Source organism: Vicia villosa, unplaced genomic scaffold (assembly GCF_029867415.1).
Source record: "Vicia villosa cultivar HV-30 ecotype Madison, WI unplaced genomic scaffold, Vvil1.0 ctg.000666F_1_1, whole genome shotgun sequence".
NCBI classification, from domain to species: domain Eukaryota; kingdom Viridiplantae; phylum Streptophyta; class Magnoliopsida; order Fabales; family Fabaceae; genus Vicia; species Vicia villosa.
Genome location: NW_026705297.1, coordinates 746255 through 771862, shown reverse-complemented (window position 1 = coordinate 771862; position 25608 = coordinate 746255). Strand labels below are relative to the sequence as shown.

Below are 25608 nucleotides of genomic sequence, written 5' to 3'. Positions count from 1 at the left end.
GTTAGAGTCTATTTGTCTCTTAATTTCTTTTGTAGTTAATCATAACATTGGCTTATATCGTATGGATGTTAAGAGTGCATTTCTGAATGGTTACATAACTGAAGAAGTCCATGTACACCAATCTCATGGCTTTGAAAATCATCAAAATCCTGATTTTGTTTTCAAACTTAAGAAATCATTGTATGGTATGAAAGACTAAGCAATTTTCTTTTAGAAAATGATTTTACCAACGGAAAGGTTGACACTACTTTGTTTTCTAAAACCTTCAAAAGTGATATTCTAGTAGTTCAAATATATGTTGATGATATTATATTTGGTCCTGATAATACTACTTTGTGCAAGGATTTTGCTAAGACAATGCAGGTTGAATTTGAGATGAGTCTGATGGGAGAACTCGAGTTCTTTCAGGGAATCCATATTAACCAAAGTCCGTAAGGGACATATATCCATCAGAGTAAGTATACCAAAAAATTTATGAAGAAGTTTGACATGTTAGAATGCAAGATAGCTAAGACTCCAATGCATCTTACGTGTATTCTAGAGAAGGATGAGGTAAGTAACAAGGTAGATTATAAGGTATACAGAGGTATGATAGGTTCTTTCTTATACTTAACTACTTCTAGACCTGACATTTTATTCAGTGTCTATTTATGTGCTCGTTTCCAATCGAATCCCAGAGAATCACACTTAATAGTTGTTGAGAGGATTTATAGGTATTTAAAAGGTACTACTAAACTTGGCTTGTATTATAGAAAATCAAAAGTGTATAATTTAATAGGTTTTGTGATGCTGACTATGTTGGAGATAGGCTAGAAATAAAAAGCACTTCTAGAAGTTGTCAGTTTTTGGGTGATAATATAATCTCATGGTCCATAAAGATTCAATCAACAATTGCAATATCAATAGTAGAAGCTAAGTATATTGCAGCTTTTGGATGCAACACTCAGATTGTCTGGATGAAAATCCAGCTAGAAAATTTTCAGATATATGAGAGTAATGTTCATATTCTCTATGATAATACCTCTGTTATATGTTTATCTAAGAATCCCATTTTGCATTCTAGAGCTAAGCATATTGAGATTAAGCATCATTTTATACGAGACTATGTTCAGAAGGGAATTTAAAATTTATTGATACAGACCATCAATGAACTGATATCTTTACAAAACCCCTTGCTGAAGATATATTTTTTTTTCATTTTGAAACATTTAAAAATGGAGTTATGTCCAAAATGAAAAGGGTGAAAAATTTCATAAATGGTTATTTCTTAAAATGATAAAATGAAACTCTGGGATTGTGCGTTTCTGAACTTTGAGTCTTCTGGAGTATGAAGGTCTCATGTATTAGAAGAGCTTACTACATTATTAACTGTCAGGAAAGCGAAATATTTGTGGTTCAAAAATAAGACAGTAGTCTTTTCTTGAAACACGCTAAAACGCTTGAGTGACACATTGGGTAAAGTAATTTTGTTGGGATTAGATAAAATCTCTCATGCCTCACCCTTGTCAGAAATATTTTCACTATTCAGTACTTTGACTTATTCATATTATGTTATATTATACAGTACTTTGATGACTTCAAGTTTTTTACTTACTCGGAAGATAAATTGAATGAAATTAAGAAGGATTGCACTGAATACAGAAATGTCAAATAATAGTTACTTAGAGAAGTTTGTAAGTTATCTATTATGATCCTAGAACTTAAATATTAATTAATAGTTTTTTCAAAAAAATATGATACTGACATAATATATGAGGGTCATTTTGGCTTACTTTCAAATGGCTTATCCGACCACTTTAAATGGAACCATTGAAAATATGCATTTTAGTGGATCAAATTTTTCAATATATATATATATATATATATATATATATATATATATATATATATATATATATATATATATATCATATTTATTATATTTCAATCAATATTTTAGTGAGCAATCATCATATATAATAAAGAGATTTTGAAACTAGTGAGTATCATATATATATATATATATATATATATATATATATATATATATATATATATATATATATATATGACATAACCTGACTGATCACATTAATATTTTATGTGCAAGGTATATAAAAATGAAAGATTTGAAAGAAGACATTGTTGAAGTAATTACATAACGTATTATCAAAAAAGAAGGAATTATACTTCAATATATCATGGAGATTATATAATTTTGAATAGATATAGGTTATCATTTTTCTCCATATGTGTAATTTTGAATTTGTATTATAGAGATTATGAAATTTATTCAAATTCAAGTTAGTTCACTTGTGGTTATTATTGATCATGATACAATATTGATCTATGATTGTGAGAATTATAGAATTTATGATATTTGATTTGAAGAGAAAAATTTGATATTGAAACTAAAAAGGACTTACGTCTGCGCTTTTATTGGAAAGTGTTGCCTAAAGGGGACTTACGCCAGCGTTTTTAAACAAAAAGCGTAGTCTAGAGTATACTTAAGCCAACACTTTTAATAGTAAACGCTGCCTAAAGTGCACCTAAGCTAGCGCTTCTAACATAAATCTCCGCCTAAAGTGCACTTAAGTCAGTGCTTTGGACATAAAGTGTTGTCTAAAGTGCACTTTAGCCAGCGCTTTTTAACAAAAAGTGATGTCTGAAATGCACTTAAGCCATCGCTTTTAACAGGAAGCGCTGCATAAAGTGCAATTAAGCCAGCGCTTTAAGCAGGAAGCGCTGCCTAAAGTGCACTTAAGCCAACGCTTTTAACAAAAAAAGGTTGCATAAAGTGCACTTAAGTCAGCGCTTTTATATTAAAAAAAAACGTTGTCTATACCTATAGCAGTACTAGAATAGACAGCGCTTAAAAGCGCTGCCTAAGGTTAAAAAAAGTGTTGCCTAAGGTCTTATTTGGCATAGTGCATGTTGATACTATCATGAATATGTTATTAACGATGATGCTTGTTAGAATATATACATGATATGTTACGGTGCTAATATTGATGATAACGTTATTTTGATGTTGTTATGATGATAATGTTGATGATGTTATTATGATGATGTTGTTAATGATGTTGTATGTTCAATTATATGCATGCTATGTCGGGGGTGATTATGTTATTGGTGGCATACATGGTCAGAAGAGGGAGCAAGTTTATGTGTTGTTATTGCATAATTGAGAGTCCAATCATTCATGCTGTCTAAACTTTAGTTCTTTATGATGAGCCTCAATCCTATGGTGATGGTCCAAGTGCGAGTAGATAATTATTATGTTAGGGGATTAGTGAAGCATTACCAATGGTGATGGTAGCGATTTTGGTGTGCTCTGATTCTAAGAGGGAGTCGATTCTATAGTGAGAATCATGGAGTGAAATGAACCTAAGTGTTCATAATTTGGAACCACATGCATGATGAGTCAGTTCTTAATTTCATTTGCATTTCTATTGCATCTTGATGATTTATTTCGGTATTATGACGTGTGGATGAGAATAATTGATATGTTTATGTCGTTGTGATATATTTGTGATATGATGATTATTCTTCTTCCAATTGTTCTTATTGCTAATTATTGAATTGTATTCTCACCCTTTCTGTTTGAATGTTGCCTTTACAAGGACATCGTGCAGATACTGAGGAGTAGCTTGTTGAAGTAAGTGTAGGATATCCTTGAAGTTACTTCCATAGTTTTAGCCCTTTATGTAGTAGCGTCTTGTTTTGATTATGTAACATCGGGTCGGGAACGATTATTTTTATTCCTTATGTTTGTTATGTGGAAGTCGTAAGACTAATTTCTTTTGTTGAGCATTTGGTTATTGAGTTTATCTTTTAAAACTCTCTTATCTTGATTATTAAAGTTAAAAGTTGAGACTATATCAAATTGTTGTTGATGATTCTGTTGCGATGATACTTTAAATTAGATGTGAGCATGCAATGATATGTTATGAATGATTATGTTGAAACCCATGTAACATAGTAGGATGTGTTTTTTATGACGTATGTGACACCCTTGTTTTTGTAATTATGATCAAATTATGCAAAAATGCATGTACGAGGTTTAGGGTGTTACACCATGAATGTGGTACCAAATCTGAACTCTCAGGTTCATTCGCTCGCGATCTACACCATAGGATTAGAGCACACCAAAATTCGTCACCATCATCATAGGTAATGCTTCTCTGATTCCCATCTGGAACCAGTTACTCACACTCAATCTCCACCATAGGATTAAGGCTCACAAAAAGCGGACCACCGTCCAAACACCATGCTGCATGATTTATGAATGACATGCAACAACAACAACAACATGTACAATGACATTCACCTCAACCAATGTACCACACCAAAAAAGCCATTAATCATATATGCATGCATTACAAGCATTCAACATTGGTATTGTAGCAACACATCATACAACAATACATCATTCACACATTCATTATATTTCAACATACAAATTATACACCATTTATCACCAACAACAAAATAAATCATTTCCAGATTCTCAAACTTATTTTTAAATTAAAGTGCACTATGTTAGCTTTCAAACGCTTTGAACAACGCCTCAAACGGACACCTAGAACTCAAGTTATGAATTTCTAAAATTCTGACATAATAGTGGTAACCGGTTACGCTAAAACCTGTAACCGGTTACGCCAATTCCAGTAGTTAAGTACATAATTTTTTCACAGTGGTAACCGGTTATGCTATAACCCGTAACTGGTCAACCCCCCTCCCCAAAAAAATGCCCAATATTCACGTTTTCAAGAAAGTGTAACCAGTTACCTCTATTCATGTAACTAGTTACATGCGTAAAAATTTATTTTTCCAGAAAGCAAGTTGCAAGTGTAACCGGTTACACCAAAAGTGGTAACTGGTTACCACTGAACCAGAAACAATTTTCTGAAATTCTTGTGGTACGAAACACATCAATCCTTAACAACACACAACAATCCCAACATTCACCAAACACATAAATCATCCAATTATACAACACAATTGCATTAACAAACCACAATTCCGCCAAATCAAATCAACACAATGGCATCAACATACATTAATTGCTCAGAACATCAAAAAGAGAAATACAATCATATAGCGACTAAAACCCCCCACCGACATGTTATTATACAACCCCATATATGAGAGGAAGTCACAACCTTAACTTGGTAATCTTAGAGATGAATGCTTCAACCTGTAACATGGTATTCTCCCTTGAGCCCTAGCTTTCTCTCTTCTATGTTTCTTCTCAATTCACGTTCTGTCAGTGTCACTCTATATTCCCCTCGTTTCTTATTATAATATTATTATTATTATTGTAATTTATCCCAACTAAATTATTATTTAAATAAATTATTATTAATATTATTTATATAATTCAAATACTTATAATTAACTTATTCCAACCCCCAGTCTCAATATTATTGCTCAAACACCCTAGACACCTTAATTTCTATATTTCTAAGGTTACTACCTTAAAATTAAGGTTCCCCTAACACATCAAGACACCAATCGACATACATCATTACACAATCTATCTACGAAAATTAAATTAAATAAATCGGAGTGTTACACAATTCAATCATCTATAAAGAACAAGAGATCCCACTATAATCAATAACCATCCCTTTTTAGACAGGTTCTTCCTAAAAGGGAATCTGTCTGGTAAAAGCTTCCGAGAGAATACCAACTCTTTAGGAGGAGTCAAGTTCTCAATTGTGAGAGATGACATGTAACCTGCAAATTGAACATCATAAGCAGAGGCAACAGAGAAAAAAATCCTCTTTCGTGTGCTTCTAAATCCACTTATCTCTATCGTGAGAGAGAATAATGTTGAGCATGTGACTCCACACACAAGAGGGGTGAATTGTGGGGCTTTTGAAAAATAACTTTTGAAATCAAAATTGTTTTCTAAATCAGAGTTGAAAAAACATTTAAAAAACGTTTGAATCTTGTAGCAGAAAATCAAGGGAAAGAAAATACGCAGAAATAAAAAGATAAGGGAAAAGAGATTACACCAGGATTTATAGAGGTTCGATCTAAATGAAGTGACCTACTTCTCTTCCCAAGACTTGAGCTTGAGAGTCTTCAATGGCACTTATATGATCTTTTAGTAGGTTAAGCTCACGATCCCCCTTATATAAGGAAAAATTAAGTTTCGGGTTTACTTCCAACCAAATAGCGAACAATTGACTGAAGAAGTTAGTCTTCCTTCCAAACACGCACAACACCTTCGAGCGGTTATTCCCCATGCTAAATCGATATTTTATAAAGGCTTGTCTCGAACAAATGCAGAGTTTTGATTTGGCTATCCTCCAAACCGAATCGTAGTTTTACACCAGGCTAATCTCGAACCAAGTAGAAATTTTACACCAGACTGAGCTCAAGAACCAAGGAGAATTTTTTTCTATTACTATCTTCAAAATCCAGAAGAGAGCTTTTCCTTAAATGGCTCGGCTATCGAACCAAACTTCGACTTAATACTAAATCTCCTAAACAAAGCTTTTAAGGGTTTTAGCTTTGTACCCAAGCAAAAATTTCTAAGAAAAGACATTCACTCAAGAGAAAAAAGAGCTCTTGGTGAATTTACAAATTTACCTTTTATAGAACAAGTTCCTCACCGTAACACGAGGACTTTCTCAAACTACTTAATGTGAGAGAAAGTAGAAAAAAATTTAGAGGGAGGGAGTGTGAGGAGAGTGAGAAGACTCATGGTTATAGATGTGAAAAAGTGAAGGAAAAGACATATATTTATAGGCTAAAGGTTGACACGGAAAAAGGAAAGGATACATGAGTCAAATTAATGATTCAAACGATTGGTTCCTTATGCCAATCAATAAGATGTCTCAAATAATCGGTTATAATTTCCCATTTTGAAAAGATTTTATAGAGAGACATTTCTCTTCATTAAGACATTGTAGCAATCGATTATGAACGTAAATTTCCCTTATCAATCATTTTGGAATATGTTCCAATTAATTGGACAGTTCAAGAATGTGCCCTAATCATTATGACAATTTCCAATTCATCTGGTTAGGTTTTGAAATATTTTTAGGTTGTTTTCTTTGAAAAGTAGTGGCTTCAAAAAGAATTTTAGTTAGTGGTGATTTAGTCGCAATACTGTACGAAAATGCTCTTGTTTTTTTACAAAATATTGATCACTCAGATACAATCAGGTGAATTTTCACACTCTAAAGCTTCAAGACTTGGTCGAATGCACCAATCATGTAAGCACTTTCTTAAGTCTCCTTGGAGATGAGGCTTGGATACCATCATCGGTGGTCATTAAATTCTAACTTTTCGGCTTTATTTATAGGAAGAACTTTGAATGAATTGTCTTGTGCATCTTTTACTGCTTGACATACCATATTGTCTTTATGCTTTAAGGTATGATTGAATCTCCAAAAGTTGCTTGGATGAGGTTCTTTGGTAATGGATCTCCGTCAGACATTGCTTTCCGATGGATCTCATCAAAGACAGAAAATTGAAGTGGTGCAAGATCAGAGAAATCGTCCGAGTTCTTCAGTACGACGCATTTGGTTATTCTCTCCATCTTACAATGGTATTGGCAGAGACATGGATTGCATCGAGAATGATCTATTCGTAGAATTTGATCATGGAATTGGGACGTACACTAACTCCTTCAAAAAATGGCAACACTTCACATTTCAAGTGTTCAAAGCAGTGAGCATCTCTGTCTTAAGCAGTGGGCATCTCTTTCAACAACTAATTGAATCATACGATCTGGGTTCAAGTAATTGAATCAAATCTTTGCCTTAATAGTTATTCTATTTCTACGTATTTAGATATTCTTCCTATGTAATTCACTTAACACTAATTAAATTATAAGGAAGGACATTTATCAATAAGCAAATATATATATAAATGATATAAATGAAATATGATTGCCTCTACTCCATGTAAATCTTTTGAATTTGAATTAATTCTCAGCTTAAAATCTTTATAGAATCAACTCTCAACTTGTGGAGTCACACTATGCTTACAGGAAAACAAAGTTTGCAACACTGATGCAGTCCTTTTAGCTAGAACTAGATTGTCATGTTACCAAATTTTCTCTCTTTGTGATCACTAACTAACTAACAGCTACAACTTCCTTCATATCAGCCACTCGATACTCCTAACCAGAAATGTCACCTGTTATAAGCATTGTAAACACAAATTACAAACAAATTACAATCAGTATAAACATCAAAATGTAGAAATCCCCTCATTACTGGTCCAAAACAGAATCCATGAAAATAAAAGACCAAAACAAAACTATTGTATACTCAATGCTTTTGTTCGTGATTGTGATACAGAAGTGGAAATGGCTCTCAATTTTTCATTGACAAATATTTGCCAGAGAAAATTTGACAAAAATTTAATGTTTTCACCATAGAAATGTGCCTAAAAAAGCATAACCCATCAATAGCCAGTAGAAAACTTGAAATTTCTTGCTTCATCAACATCATACACTACACACATAGAACAAATGCATACCTAACACAGATCTTAGCAAATGATATGTTCAAAGAATTTACATATCTATTCTGAAAAACCTACTAATGGAAACATAATGTCTCAGAATTTATCATTCTACAATTAGAAATCATATTTAAGCGATCCCATGTGCAAAGAGTTTGTTAATTACCGGGAATATTTGCATATATGTCCGTGAATCCAATCCTTACCACACTTGTAGCAGAAGTTACATCCACACCTGAAAACAATGCAGTCATTATAAGTAATTATACAAATTTAATAAAAATTAAAACTAGTTAAAATTGATGATTCAGGATAAACTAGAGAAGATAATAAGATATACAACCTGCACGAAATGTGTTCACATCCACCATTTCTCTGAACATGCATAGAACATTTGGGACATTTCTGCCACTTTTTTCTTTTAGCCAATTCTATAAATTTCTCATCCAATTCTTTTTCATGTTGACCCTTTGTTGACTTCTGAAATCTCCGGCAACTCATGTCTGCGTGCCATGGAACCTTACATTGTGCACAGAATAGTCTATGACAAGAAGGACATTCACAACTTGTAACAACTTCTTCTCCGTCATTCACCAACATAACCGAACAGTTCTTATAAGGACAGTAAATCTTTTTCCTCAAAGAAATAGAAGACTCGTAAATTGCAGATTCCCATTCAACAATAAGTTCTTTAGGTAAAATGGATTGCAAATGCTGTGGTTTGAGTTTCAAAGAACATTGTGGATCTGGACAGTAGAGTTTCACCACTTTGTCTTTTCTTTGAAGTTTGACATACTTGGATATGCATCTAGTACAAAAGGGATGGTTGCATGAAGTGTTTGTGAAGATTTTAGAGACAGTTACAGAATCAAAGCATATACCGCATATACTTTTTGAGGACTGAGTGGTGGTTGCTTTCTTTCTCTTTGTTGGAAGAGAAGTAGAAGAAGGAGAAGACATGAGAGGAGTGTGTTAGGGTTTCATCAACAAGTTTGAAAAGTAAAGAAATAAGGAGTTTATAACTTTGATCGTGCGTTAGTGTTATTTGTGGACAGTTACGAGAATCAAGGTGTAAGATACATACATTAGTTAGGTTGGGATTTAAAATTAAACGTTTCTTCTTATTTTTCATTTTCTTTAATAAAAATATCAAAAGTTTCCATACAATAATTATTGATACATTTTTTGGAGCACTCATTATTAATACCTTAATCTATATTCCCAAATGTCCTTCATAGTTTTAAACTACGACTTCCAAATTGTTGATATATTATTTTCCAACTTTAAATATAGTTTTTCAAATTAAAAAGTGATTATAATTATAATAGTAATTAAAGAGTATAATTGAAAAAAAAAAATTAATCCTATTATTTAATTATTATCTACATAATTAATAAATATTATCCTACTTTTATAATTAATTTCATTTTTAATCTGTATTATTGTTCACCATATTGCAACAGAAAATAAAACTCACATTTGTGATAAAGTTATCAGAATAATATTAATTGTATCATATTCTTAATATCACATAATTGTATTATATGCAATTGTACCATAACAAACATCCTACAATTTATCAGAATAAACAATTTATAGTTTACACATTACATCACATCACATAATTGTAACTTGGTGTTTTGGTGTCTTGTCTCTTGGTGTCTTGACTCTAAAGACCTATAAGTTCAAATAATTATACTTGTTAGTAAAAATACTTGGAAACTATAACATACATGAATATATTATGAATAAAGAATAAATTATGTACTTATTAATTTTCCCAAATGCCTTCTTCATTATCGATTCGAATATCATGAACAACATCTACATCAACTTCATCATATTAGGTAGGAACTTGTGTTGTGTAAGAAGGTATGGACGGAATATCAAGACTTTCATCACTAAGAGGAATTTATTTTCCTTGGAGAATGATTGACCATTTCCCCGATATGTCTGATGGGTAGAAAACATGTTTTGCTTGAGAAGCCATGATGAATGGTTTGGTCATAAAAGATATATTGTCAAGGTTGACCCGGGTGAATCCTAAGTTATCAAGGTGTACATTATTACTATTATTGGGAACTCATTTACATTTAAATAAAGTCACTTTAAAAATAACATAATCAATCTCCCAAATCTCATCAATGACACCATAAAACACAATAGTTGCCAATACAGGTTTCTTATCTTTCGAACTAGAGAAATACATCGATTTGGCTTCAACCATAATCCCACTATTTTGCATTGTGCTACTAACATCTTTTGATTTTGTATAAAATGTATAATGACCAATGTTGTGTGCAGTCTAAGTAATGACACAAAATTTTGGCTCGTACGACAACCATTTAAGTATCTTGGATGCACTACGATAATTAAATACACTTTTATTAAACCAATCTATGAATCTCTTGTTATGATATATCAACAACAACTTGTCACTCATTCGAGAATATTTTTTCTCAAAAGTCTTTTGTGAGTATCTATGAAAGGTTGAACTTCATTTATATTATTCAATATATAGAAATGTGCTTGAATATCTACATCCCAAGCCATTGACTTAACATCTAGACCTTGAATACCTCTTCCGTCTATGTGATCAATGTAACAAGACTTTGGAATGCCTATAGAATATGCTTCCGACAAATAGTTTATACAAAACTCGACAGCTTCTTCAGTGATGTACCTTTCAACAATCGAAGCTTCCGGTCGTTGATGATTCTTCGTATATCCTTTAAAGATCTTCATATATCACTCTATTGGATACATCCACCTTAAATAAACTGGACCACAAAATCTGATTTCTCCTACTAGATGAACAAGTAAGTGAACCATAATGTCAAAAAATGATGGAGGAAAATACATCTCCAATTGACACAAGACTATTGCAGCCTCATCTTCTAATTCATCTAACTTTTTGAAATCAAGAATTTTATTACCTATGACATTGAATAATAAGCACAATCTTGTTATAGTTACTCTCACTTTCTTTAGTAGGATCCCACGGATAGCCACTGGTAGAAGTTGTTGAATAAATACATGACAATCATGAGATATTAAACTAATTAACTTGAGATCTTTCATTGATACAAGTTTCTTGATGTTTGATGAGTAACCTTGCATAACTTTAATACCTTGCAAACACTCGCAGAAAATTTTCTTTTCCTTTTTAGATAGAGTGTGACATGCTGGAGGCAAATAAGTTCTTTTTTCTTTCTCTATTGGAGCCAACTGTTTTCGTATACCCATCGCCTCCATATCAAGACGGGAAGTCTTACTATCTTTAGTCTTTCCTGGAATATTTAGAAGTGTGTCAATCAAACTATCACACACATATTTCTCCACGTGCATCACATCAAGACAATGTCTAACATCAAAACTTGACCAATATGGAAGATCAAAGAAGTTGGACCTCTTTTTCGATATATTTTTGCAACTGCCCCTATTTATTTTTCTCTTATCCCGAAGACAAAATTAATGTGTTCCTGCCGCTGATAAACTTCTTTCCCGGTTAAAGGTTCAGGATCCTCATCAAACTCTTGCTCTCAATTAATAGCCTTCCGCAATCTACGATAAGGATGACTGCGTTTTAGAAATTTTCGATGCCCAAGGTAAACGGTCTTTTTACCAAACTCAAGTTAGTGATAAAAAGTATTATCTTCACAAATATGACATGCTTTATGTTCTTTTACATTATATCTAGCCAAGTTACCGTAAGAAAGAAAGTCGTTGATTGTGCAAAATAACATTGCACGCATCTTAAACTTTCCCCCATAATATGCATCATCGACTTCAAGGACTTCATCCCACGAGAGTCGTCAATCATCAATTAATGGACTTAGATAAACATCTATGTCGTTACCAGATTGTCGTGGTCCAGAAATCATCATACTTAACAGTATATACTTGCGCTTCATGCACAACCAAGGATATAGGTTGTAAATAGTGAGAAGAACAGGCCACAAAGAGCTATTAGTGCTCAGATTACCAAACGGGTTCATTCCATTGGTGGCAAGCCCAAACCTAAGGTTTCTCGGCTCAACTCCAAAATATGGAAACAACGAATCAATTTTCTTCCATTGCAACGAATCAGCTACATGGTGACTATTTCCATCACGAGTCATTTCATCTGCATGCAATCTAAGATTCTATGTGTCATTCGAATTAGCAAAAAGTCTCTTAAATCGTGAAATTATTGGCAAGTACCATAACACTTTAGTAGGAGGATGCTTCCTACTAACATTGTCATAGTCATTGTCACTACCATTGTTGGCCTTCAGCTTGTAATGCGACACACCATATTTTGGGCATTGATACAAGTCTTCATACTCTTTCTTGTATAATATGCAATCATTAGGGAAAGCGTGTATTTTGATATACTTCATACCCATTGGACACAATATCTTCTAGTGCTCATAGCAACGATCTGGAAATTTGTTATCTTCTGGTAACATTTGCTTTAGCAATTTAAGTAATTCCGTGAAACTTTTATCCGACCATCCATTTCTTGCCTTCAGATTAAACAACTTTAACACCACCGACCATCGTGTAAAATTTTTGCATCCATTATATAAAGGGATGTCTTTATCACTACAAAAGGTATCATAAATATGAGCATTCTTAAAAGAAGATTCCCTATTATAACAGAACATATCCTCTAGCTGATCCTCCATATATTCATCTTCATCCACTCTTTGACTTTGTGGCGCCCGACTTTCCTCTTTATCCACCTCACCATGCCACGTCCATATTATATAATTTTAACATATACCATCACAACAAAGGTGCTGGAATATTTCTTTCTTTGTGCCCCTATTGATATTCGCGCAAATAACACAAGGAAAATAAAAGATACCATTATTTTCGAGAAGATGTTTATCAGCGTATTCAAGGAATTTAAGAACTCATTTCTCATGAACCGGACCTAATATATTGGCTTTCATCCAACTAAGATCCATAACAACTTCTGATTAAAATGTTTTATGTATCAAAATTATTTTACCAGTCTTGCTCAGGGGGAGCCTCTGAACAAGCTAAAATAATTTTTGATAGTATAAAACTTGAGGAAGCTTTCTAATTCACTATGATATGTGATTAAATCAAGTAAAAATTGCTCATCATAATACATGATTTTGTCACCATCAAAAAGGGGGGGATTGTAAGAACAGTATTTGGTTCTGTATATGGCCTTTAGTTTTGATGATAACAATACATTGGTTCTTAGAGAACAATTTTGTACCCTAGTGTTTTTGTATAGTGTGTAGATGAATGTTAACATGTTCTAACTCTAAAGAAATGACGAGTGACATCATCATTTTCGGAACTCAGCAGACTCTGACTCTAAAAGAATGCCCATCAAGGGCTTCTGACTCTAATAAAGGAGCTTCTGAAACTTTTCAAGCTCTGACATTCTGAACAACACAAGTTTTGAAGATTATGGAGCCCAAATTCTGAAGATAAGACTCTGAAAAACAAGTTATAAAGACTCTGAAGACAAGGTTCTTAAGACTCTCTTTCAATTCTTGATCCCTCTAAACATGCTTCATCAACACGCATTCTCAAGCCTTTGAAGAGTAGAAGATAAGATCAAAAAGATTTTACGTGAGAAAATAGTACATGGTACAAGATCAAATATTCTTTCCACTACAGTGATTTTGTGGAGAAAGGACACTATTATAATACCATTTTGTCTCCCATTTTCTGATGACTGTTATGCAAGGATACAACTAATAAATTATGGAATTTCATCTCCAACCTTCAACGGACCTTTCTATGCCTATATAAAGAAGACTTGGAAGAATAAAAAAAAGAACTTTTGCACAAAAATCTTTTAAACGAAAACGCTGAAACTCTCTGTGATAGAAAAGCACAAACAAGGAACTTTTTTTTCATACACTTGCTCTCAAACACGTTTGTATTACTCATTGTATTTTAATTTGTGTAATCAGATTTATAGAAGCATCTTTGTAAACACACCTTTGTATCTCAACTTTTGAGTTGATTCTGTTCCTTGAGAGATTAGGGTATAGTTAGAATTCTCAAGAAGACATTGAAAATATGTCTTTATGGTTGAAATTAGTTTGGTTATAGTGGATTAAGTCCTTGTGAGAAGGCACCTTGGCGAGTGGACTGAAGGTAGATTCGTTAACAGCGAACCAGAATAAAATATTGTGTTCATTATTTTTATTCTAAGTTCTTTGTTTGTTTGTCTTAGTTTGTAAGAAGTTTTCATATTCTTGAAACCCAATTCAAACCCCACATTTCTTGTGTTTCCTTAACCTTCACAAAAGATAATAGTCACTACTAGATCCAATCTTTTCATCTATTAGTTATGCTAAAGTCTAGACATATATTTAGGTTCACTATCCATATGAATTGTTGAAGGCTGAGAGATTGTCTCCTAGGTAATGCGGTTGATTTCACATTTTTTACTCACACATGATCTACAATTAAAACAATGGACGGTAATGTTAGTAGCTAATTAGATTTTCATATTGATAATGATCAATATATTACATAAGAATAGGTCGATGAAATCCAACCCCAACATGTTTTCTCAACTATTAAACACTAAAGTTCATTTTACTTTATGTTAATTTACTTTCTGTATTCATAAACAATAAAACATCTAATAAAAAATTCTTAAAGTCGTAGAAACTATTAAACAATCTTTAAAGTACAACTAGTCCTTATGGAGACGGTAAATACACTTGCTCTCAAGCTGCAACATGGTCTTTCTGTAAGCTCGTTGTCAAAGTATTGTTAGATAGACCTGTATTGTCCATTTTCCCTAACCAATCGACCTTTCTTAAAGGTAGATTTCTAGTGGACGGAGTGACAGTTATAAATGATTTGGTGGACCTTGATAAGAAAACAAAAAATTATCGTCTCATTTTTAAGGTGGACTTTGAAAAGCGTATGATTTGGTTAGTTGGACTTTTCTTGATTATATGATTGTCAGGTTTGGGTTTAATGCTAGGCGGAGATCCTAGACGTGTGCTTGTGTTTTTTCTATGGAAATCTTGCAGTTTTGGTCAATATTTTATGAACCAAGAAATCAGCATCCAAAAGGGTTTCAATTAAGGTGAACCTTCAACTCTTTTCCTTTTCTTGCTTGTGACGAAAGCATGAGTGAATTATTTTCCAAAGTTGTGGGTCTTGGTCTCTTTTCTGGTTTTAGAGTTGGTTCCTCGAATCTTAGTGTCTTCTATCTCTTGTATCTGAATGGCACGGTTATCTTGGCAAAGACTTTATTAAATAGTATCTAGTCAATAAAGGATAATCTTCAGGATTTTGAGCTTGTTTTGGATCTTAAAGTTAATTTTGCGAATAACGGTCTCATTGGGGCGAATGAGGATCATGCCTTTATGAACTTATCAGGTGATTTTATCCATTGTAAACAAGAGTATCTTCTCATCAAGTACACAGGTTTATCGGTAGGGAAACCCTCACATCATATCTATATGGTAACCTCTAGTTAGTTTGATTTCTAGTCGGTTAAGCTCATGGAGACAATAATATTTTAGAATGGGAGTTATGTGATCTTACTTAACTTAGTCCTTAATGATACTCTTATCTCCTTCTTCTTATATTTCCTAAAAATTCCTATCAAGTTTTGGTAGAAGATTGTAAGATTCTAGAGAAATTTCCTTAGAGACAATGAGTCTAAGATTGCTTGGTTCAAGTAGGATGATGTTTGCAAGCCTAAACACGTGCATGGAGGATCTGGTAATCCAAGATCCTCGCATAGTTATTTTGGCTATTTTGACTAAGTGGAGATGGAGGATCATTTCAGGTGTTTTTGCTAAGAATTTTTTTCTCACTTTTATGAGGTATGTTTATTGGTTTTCTTTTTCCTCTGGGTGGAAATGAGTTTCTCTCCTAGGTTCCAAAGTTGAGAATGTTTTTGATCAGTTTGTGGTTCATCTTAAAAAGAAAGTGGAAACAGACCTTCAAATCTCCTTCTAGAAGAATTTGTGGGTCGGACCCACTCCCTTATATGATAGGTTCCATAGACTTTTTTTTGCATATTTAATGGGTCTTGCTAACCAGTGCCCTCAAGGCAATGGTTAAGTATTTCAACAAAAAAGAAATTTATAAAAAATTTAATATTTCAATTTTCGAGAAATTAAATATGCATATTATCGAAATAAATTTACTATTTTAGAATGTTTAACCATTGCCCTGAGGGCACTAGTTAGCATTTCCCATATTTAATTAGTAAAATTGGGTGGTTGGACATATTGGAATGTTTGTGGATGGAATTTTGACTATAAATTTGAAGTGAAAGAGATCCCTCTAGCACAAAAAATATCACCAATCTATTAAGCTCTAAACATTTTAATCATGGAAAAGAAATTAAGGGAGATCAGACTAAGGAAGAAGATTACCAATAGTCATTAATTTCATGACTTTTTAATTTAAAACTTTAATCATGATCATTTATTTTAATTCAATGGTTATTATTATATCATCTCATCTCTCATAACAAATACCCCTCTCACTTGATTCGAGTAAAGTGTACTAATTGAATTCTTTGTCACAACAACAACAAACCTAATGTGCCACTGGAACCGTGAAGGTCACTTGACTAATGGGTCTTTGGGAACCTGTATCGTTCCATTGGTAGTATTCTTCATAAATTTATTGCATAGAAAATATGGAGAAGATCCTTAGCTAACTTTGGTTCTGTATAAACATTTTTTATTTACTAATAAAACACTTACTATAAAACGAAATAATTAAAAAAGAATGGAGAAAATAATAAATTTACTACTTTGGATATATAATTTTTTATTTATATTTTTATAATACACTTAATTTTGTATTTATATTTTTATAATACACTTAATTATTAAAACAATTTTTTCTCCAAGTCAATTAAAAATAAAGTGTACAATTAATTTATTCCAATTAAAGTTTCGAAAAAAAGTAAGAAAGTTAAAAAAAAAAACTCTTTGATACCCTACTGCACTCTCATCGTTACACTAAATAATTAATTGCTATTAAATTTTACCATATGTACATGCATCCCCTGAAATTGAATCCCCTATAAATGGTGGGATTCAAAATATGATAATCTAGGTAAAGAAAAAAATAACAGTTACGAGAAGATGAAACCTGATGAAGTTGAAAATGAGAGGTTATTTTTGGAGTTGGTGAAAAGAGAAAAGTGGCAGAAATGTCCCTTATGTTACATCTATGTTGACAAGCACAGTGGTTGTGAGCACATTCATTGCAGGTTCTGTATTATATTGTTTATACTTATTTCTTAGCTAATCCTATAATGAAGAAAATGTAGAGGAAAATATTTTATTATTAGTGATCCATTTTTGTGTTTTCAGGTGTGGATGTAATTTTTGTTATATGTGTGGGATGAATTGGGAGCATGGACATGTATGCAACATACATCTTCACAGTTGATAAAAGGGTTGGAAGATTGCATGAAGTTCTAGGTTTAGTTTAGGTTGGCACAAGGAAATAAAATTTGTTACTCCATGACATTCTCACTAAAGTGTGTTTTAGTTATATTATTTTATTTTCGCTTTTCATTTTCGCTTTTTTTTTTCTTTTCTTTTTTTAATTTTTATAAGGTATTCTATTATAACAATGGGTTAAAAATATGTTGTAAATATCCGATCTCTCCCACCATAATTTTGAAGTGATGATTGAACAAAGCAAATTTAATATACAATTTTTAAAAATTTATTAATCTATTATACACAAATTCTCTAGTTTACTCCAAGTTGTTCTCTAAGTAATAGAGGTATCAGGGTTTAAGCAAGAGATAGAAACCTATAAATTTAGGGTATTATTTGGATGTGTTTTAATTTTCAGTTTTTAAGTCTAAATTAAGACTTTATCATTTAAAATTAAGAAGATGTTGGTGTGAGTCGATTTATTTGATGTTGTCTAAAAATAAATATAAATATGCAAATGCACATTTTAAATGAGTTTCTCAATATAAATTCATTAGTAATAAAATAATCATACAAATCAAAATATGGTTTTGCGTCTGACAGTAGCATAAATGATTTAACAATTAACATAAACGTATCAAGATATAATTGTCACTTCAAAAAAGAAGAAAAAGGAAATATTAATTTAGCATAGTAGATATTTCAATTAAAAAGTCAATTAATGTTATGTTTGGATTGGTGATATGAGATGGAGTAGAATGAAATGGTATGGTAATTGATGAGATTTCATCGTTTAAATTTACAAATAATTGATGAAATGGAATGGAGCATGATAGAATTCATTCCATCCCATTCCGACCAATTCTTCATTTTTTGTTCTATCCAATTTGGGGTGTATGTGATGGAACGAGAAATTTTAAATAAAATAATCAAACAATAGAGTGGAATCTTTATTCCGTTCCGCTCCACTTCACTCCGTTCTGTTACGTTCCATTCTGTTATGTTATATGGAATCAATAAAATCCATCATGCAATTTAATTTGTATGGTTTATGTTATGAAATAACTTGAATCGTAATGTGCTTTCTTTGAGCAGTAAAGCTTTCTTATAATTCTTTTGGTGATCCGATTATTGATTGTAGTAGGTTCTCCGTAAATAACGGTTTCAATACCCCTTTTTGGCATGCTAAGTGGATAGGAGGATCCTCCTTGAAAGTCCTCTTTCCGAACCACTATGAGGTTTCCAACTTGAAGCATGTTTCCGTGGCGGCAATGGGAGGTTGGGGTGATGGAGGGTGGAATTGGGGTGATTTTGGTTTGGTGGGGAATAGCCTTTCGGTTGATGTGGGGGAGTTGAAAAATTTTGTGGGCGGGGCGGATGGGAGGAGTGAGGGGAGGGATGAGGTGGAGTGGTACTACAACGACGATACGGACTTTTCGGTGGCCTCTTGTTATTCTTTCCTTATGAAGAGTTTCATCCCTTTCGGTCCTTCCAACAAAAGCGATGAAGCTTTTGGTATTTTGTGGAAATTGGAAGTGCCTTTCAAAATCAAAGCGTTCGGGTGGAGACTTTTCCTCAATCGGCTTCCTACAAAGGATTTGTTATTGCATAGAGGTATCTCTCTTCCTTTAGATAACATTTTTTGTCCCTTTTGTAGTGTTGGATTAGAATCGGGTAGGCATACTTTTTTTATTTGTGGGGTGGTTAATAGGATTTGGAATGATATAGCTTCTTGGGTTGGTAAGGGAAATAGGGCGGAGGACGAGTGTTTACCAAGTTTTATAGAGTGGCACTCCTTCTTCAAACTCAAGAAAGTTAAGAGATGTAAATTGGGTGTGGTTTGGTTGGCGGTTACTTGGTGCCTTTGGTTAGTTAGGAATGATGTGTGTTTCCGGAACGATGGTTGGAGCGTTAACAACATTGTTTGGAACATAAAATTCACGGTATGGAGATGGTCTTTTTGCGGGAATATTACCGCTACCAATTGCAATTTTTACGATTTTTGTAAGGATCCTTTGCGGTTCCTTTCGTAAGGGTAATTGGTTTGTAATATTCCTTTTTGCTAGGCTTTTTGTTGGCCATTGTATTCGGGTTTGAGAACCCCTAGTTCTCCTATATATATAATCCTTGCTTATGAAAAAAAATCACTTAGGACACTAAACTCAAATTGATCATCTATGTATACATGCTTTCCACACTTAGATGATTTGGATTTATTTAAAATGAAAGACTGGATAGAACAACTTTTCTTATATTTTATTTAATGTAAAAAGGTGATCATCAAATGTGACAAAACACGTGATATAGGAAACGACAAAAACATAAATTTTTGTCATTCACAAAATCATGAGACAATTTTTTGTCTCAAGCAAAAGTTATAACAAAAATCAAAATATTTTTAGTTAAAAAAACATATTATATTATAACAACTCTCTCTCTCTCTATAATATTATATATATATATATATATATATATATATATATATATATATATATATATATATATATATATATATATATATATATATATATATATTATATTCAGTGGCGGAGCCAGGAATTTTATATAGCCTGGGCAAAAAAATTTAACTGAAAGTTACATTTGACAATATAAAAATAGTCATAAAGTGTGCTACATAAGAGAGATGAAACCTCACCTGCGAATAGTCTGCTAAATAAAATTAACAGGTAAATGCCCTCTCCGAGACTTCTTTGCGGTTAATGTTCGAATAATATCAACATCTTTAAGTGACTTGAATATCTCCCGCTCGGTGTGACATATCATCAAGTCATTGAACCATACATCGTTGATCTTGTTGCGCAAATTAGACTTGATAATCTTCATTGCTGAAAAAGCTCTTTCAACAGATGTTGTCGACACCGGCAATATCAAAGCCAACTCAATGAGCTTGTAAACCAAAGGAAATACCAAATGTTTCTCAGTTTGAACCATCTTCATAGCCAAACTTTGAACATCTTCACAAGAAGTAAAAGAAGCATGCCTTTTCACTTGATGTACATAAGTCTCAAGTTGCTCCCTTATTGTTCCACGGTCATCATCAGAAAAGTCTGCATGATAAATATTAGCAAGACGAGCAAGCTTATCAACATCAAACTTGGAAAAAGAGTTCTTGGGGTCAAGACATGAGAAGCAATCCAGCACAACGTTACTTCCTTCACAAAACCGGTGATCCATCTCCACACATATTTTGTCAATAGCAACATAAAAAATCTCTGCACGGTAATGGTGAAGAATAGTGACAGTCCTCCCTTCTCTTCTTGAACGTCCCCGAACCGGTATTTCTTCATCCATATTTGGCACCGGAATACTTTGAGCAAAACAAAATTCTTGGACATCACTAAATAAATCATTCCAGCCACTCTCTCTCAATATAGTCAGTCGAGCTTTAACATCATCAACTAATTCCATAGCAAGCACAATATTAAGATCTTTTGTTTGCAAGATTTTTGAAAGTTCATTTGTGATACCAAACAACTTTAACATAAGCTTCAAAATGAAAGCAAATTTAAAGCTCTCCATTTTTTCTATCAAACCCGCCGCTTGAGATGGTCGACGTCCATCTTCATCAACAATACTAAGCACCTCTAACATAGAGGACCACATCTGATCCAAACGAATCAAGGTAGTATAATGTGAACCCCATCTTGTATCTCCGGGTCTAGCGAGACTAGATGATTGGTGCAAGCTCTTTCCTTGAGATATCTCACCACTCTCAAGTTTATTCAAAATATCTTGGTGTTGTGCCTCCTTTCTCTTGCAAGATGCACTTGTTGTGGTTACAATCAAGGAGATGTACTCAAAGAAATCATGAATAGATGAGCAACTACTAGCAACAGACACAACCACTAATTGCAAACGGTGAGCATAACAATGGACATAGAAAGCATAAGGGTTTTCATCTAGAATCTTTCTTTGTAAACCATTAAACTCACCTCTCATATTTGAATCCCCATCATATCCTTGCCCTTGTATCCTTGAAATAGATAACGTATGACGATCGAGAATACCATAAAGAGCATCCTTTAGTGCCTCAGATGTAGTATATTTGACATGATGTAGAGCAATAAATCGTTCCACAACTTTCCCTTTGTCGTTCAAGAACCTAGAAAAATAAATAAAAATTCAAATGTATTCGTTTATGTTTGAATGAAATTTACAAGTTTAATTTAATAATTGTAGTATTTTCAATAACAAACTCATTGTACTAACCTCAACATCACTGCCATTTGTTCTTTGACAGATATATCACGTGACTCATCAATAAGCACAGAGAATTGTCTATCACCAAGCTCTTCCATAATCACCTTCGTAACTTCATGTGCACAACACGTTGCGAGCTCCTTTTGAATGCCACCGGAAGTCATAGTGCAATTTTTGGGACCACGATCAAAAGCATCTCTTACTTTGTCATCATTAGATTTTACCCAATCCACCATCTCTCTAAAATTTCCCTTGTTTAGAGAAGTAGAGCTTTCATCATGGCCACGAAAAGCAATGCCTTGTGCTAAGAGATATCTAGTACAATCTAAAGAACAAGTTAAACGGATCTTATACAATTCTTCTGATTCCCTAGTTGCTCTAGCAAAGATACTTGTCACACTTTGTCTTTGATTATTATAATCATCATAGTGCTTCACACATGAGTTGTGCTTACTATCATGACTACCAATATGATCTTTAAAGCCTTTAGATGCATGCTTCCAATCCTTAAATCCTTCTTTGTTGAAGACTTCATAACCAAAGTGTTCGGCCCTCCCGGGCGGCTTAAAGAGAAAGCAATAGAAACAATAAGTTGCATCCTTCGACTCACTGTATTCAATCCATGTATAATTATTATACCATGCTTTACAAAATTCTCTTGAATACTTCCCAAATTGAGTACGAGGAAATCTTGCTAAATCTGATTGCGTTGGACCCTTCAATATATATGCCCTCCTCACTTGGTCTTGAATATCCGGAGCATACTCATGAATTTGTTTCCTACATCCTGGATCACGCACAATCTCATTTGGATTAAACTCGTTGGCCACATTAGGTGGTGTTTCTTCTACTTCGACTTCCGGTTGCTTAACATTCACTTTCTCAATACTTGTTCTAGGAACCAAAAACCTCCTCATCTCTGAAATTTAATGATTCAGTGAAACGAATTTTTAAGTAAACAATTTATAACACACAAATTGACGAGACCGAATAATTAAATAAAATAAATAATTCATAATAACAAAATTAAAAGAGAATTTTATTATTATGAATGATCTATTAAATTAACCAAAATCTTTGATACTATATTAGAATCCAAAAAAAAAAAGAGTAGAATTTCTGTTAAAATAAAAACTACAATATAAATATTAGAAGAAAAATTGAACTATCATTCATTCTAAATTAAATTATGTAAAATTGACCTAATGTTCTCTATTAATGTTCTCTGTTAATGTTCTCTGTAGACCGGCTATGGAACATCCGGACAACGGTGTAACGCCGGTGTGACGTCGTAGGTCAACGCTTCTTCTCTTTCGGTGGGCTTCTAGAGACAGATTAGGGCTAAGCATCTTCTCCTTAATTTTGGTTTAAACTCCTGGCCTTAGGGTCAGGGACCTTGTTGAGGAGTTGGGTTGCTCTAGCTCCGATTGGGTCTCGAGAATCTCCACTCCTGTTTCTTCCTTTCTTTTTCCGGTAGGTTTCTTCTTTCTCTGTGTAGGTTCTCTGTGTAGTTTATGCGTTCCTTCTCTCCTTTTGGTGTTCTCATCGGTTCTTCTATTCTATCCGTTGCTGCGATGAATCGTGGTGGCTGGACAGAGGTATCCTATAAGAAACGATTCGCTCCGAAATGGGATATCTTCCCTTTTGGTGATCGCAATCGCAATCCGTCTTCCTCGTTAGGGGAGGTTACTTCTTTGTTCGTGTCGGAGTTCCCAGATGGGTCTACAGCAAAGGATTTGTTCCAGCTATTTGGGTGCTATGGGTCGGTGGTTGAAATGGCAATTTCACCGAGGAGGAATTCTTTCGGGAAGCGGTTTGGGTTTGCTCGTTTTGTGGAGGTCATCGACAGTAGACTCTTAGCTGTGCGACTGGACAATATCATTATAGGTGGGAAAAAAATTCATGTCAATTTGCCAAGGTTTAGTAGGGATTCTTTCAGGAGAGGTAAGTTCCAAGGAGGGTTTGTTAGAGGCAAGTTTGGGGCTTCTCAAAATAGGTTTCACCATGTCAGTAAGGGTTTTCCTAGGTCTGAGTTTGGGAAGGGCCATTCCTATGCTGAGGTTGTGGAAGGGAGAAAAGAGGACAACGTTTCGATAGTGGCGGAGAACGTTATGGTGTACCAATCCTCAAAAGAGTTAAGAGCCATGTTAGAGAGAGCTTTTGTAGGCAAAGTCCGTTTTCCGGGTTCGGCTCATAGCATTCAAACTCATTTCGAAATGGAAGGTATTTTCGCTGTTAAAGTGTCCCCAATGGGCAGCAATTGGTGTCTGTTAGAGGAAATTGAGGAGGGTTTCATTGATGATCTCATAGGAGAAGGAGAGGTGTGGTGGAAGACGTGGTTTTCGGAAATCAAAAAATGGGAGGTTGACGCAGTGGATCAGCATAGAGATGTTTGGATCCGGGTTTACGGGATCCCTATCCATGCCTGGAGTTCTGAGTTTTTCACGGCGTTGGCTGAACGATGGGGGAGATTCATTTGCATTGACGAATCCACTGCCAAAGGAGAGGCGTTTGCCGTGGCCAGGATAATGGTTAATGTGCCTTTAGCTTTTCAGTTTCCAGATAGTGTTTCTTCTAGCATTGATGGACAGGTCTTCAAGTTATACATTAGAGAAGACGCACAAGGAGTGTTTAGAGCATACGCTAAGGCACCGGTTGTTTCGTCGCGAGCTAGCAGCGCGTCTGATTCGGTTGCAGACTGGTGGAGCGATACTGAGGGCAAGGCAGGAAACATCTCGGACAGTATTGAACAGTTTTCTGATACGAATACGGAAGTGGGTGACATTAGAGCTGTTGGAGGGAAACGGTCTGAGTCGGAGGCGGTTAAGAATTCCGTTGTATTTACGCATTCTATCTGTAAGCCTGTTCAGGAAGGGAATACGGCTGCTGGGGGGACTTTTGATAACGCCATTGAGTATGCTAGAGGATGTTCACAGGCTACCTTTCGAGGATCGCAGACTAGAGGGAGTATGAACATGGAGCGCAGCATCTCTGTTGCGAATTGTTTGAGGGGTAATGGTACAATTTTAAAGTCCGCTGTTTTGGGCATGAGAAACACTGGGACTGGAGATGCTGGAACAGTGCGGGAAGGGAATCTATTGGCTGTGAGGGAGGCTCTACCGGGGACGGTTCTGCAGCCTGTCTTGGTAGCTAGAGAGGAGGACAAGGTTGAGTCGACACAATCCAAGGTGTGCTGTACTTTGGAATGTGGGGGCTGCAATTTGGTAAGGAAGAAAATTAGGTACAGGTTTCTGGACGATGTGGGCAAGAAGTCGGGTTGCGGCAAGGCAGGGGGTGGCGGAAATAATGTTGCTGCCAGCTCCAAGTTTATGTCAAAAAACACGGCTGTGATGCCAGGCAGAACGGCTTTAGAAAACAGTAGTGGAGCCTCATCCATGTGCTATGGTAATCAACAAGAAGAATCTGACATATGTAGGAATAATAATAAACAATGGGATTTTCTCCAAAGTGACGGTGGAGATAAATTATTGGAGGCGATTGT

General features: G+C 34.2%; 2 protein-coding genes across 2 annotated transcripts; both read right to left on the bottom strand.

Moving 5' to 3' along the window:
• Positions 1-8631: 8631 nt before the first annotated feature.
• On the bottom strand, positions 8632-9429 carry LOC131630285 (E3 ubiquitin-protein ligase RSL1-like). The gene is made up of 2 exons (XM_058901079.1): positions 8813-9429; positions 8632-8704 (listed from the first exon to the last, which is right to left on the bottom strand). Exons 1-2 carry the CDS (start codon positions 9427-9429, stop codon positions 8632-8634), a joined length of 690 nt encoding a protein of 229 aa, XP_058757062.1.
• An 11126-nt stretch (positions 9430-20555) lies between these two features.
• On the bottom strand, positions 20556-23023 carry LOC131630305 (uncharacterized). The gene is made up of 2 exons (XM_058901091.1): positions 22116-23023; positions 20556-22008 (listed from the first exon to the last, which is right to left on the bottom strand). The coding sequence occupies exons 1-2, from the start codon at positions 23021-23023 to the stop codon at positions 20556-20558; spliced, it is 2361 nt and encodes a 786-aa protein (XP_058757074.1).
• Between the last annotated feature and the right edge of the window lie 2585 nt (positions 23024-25608).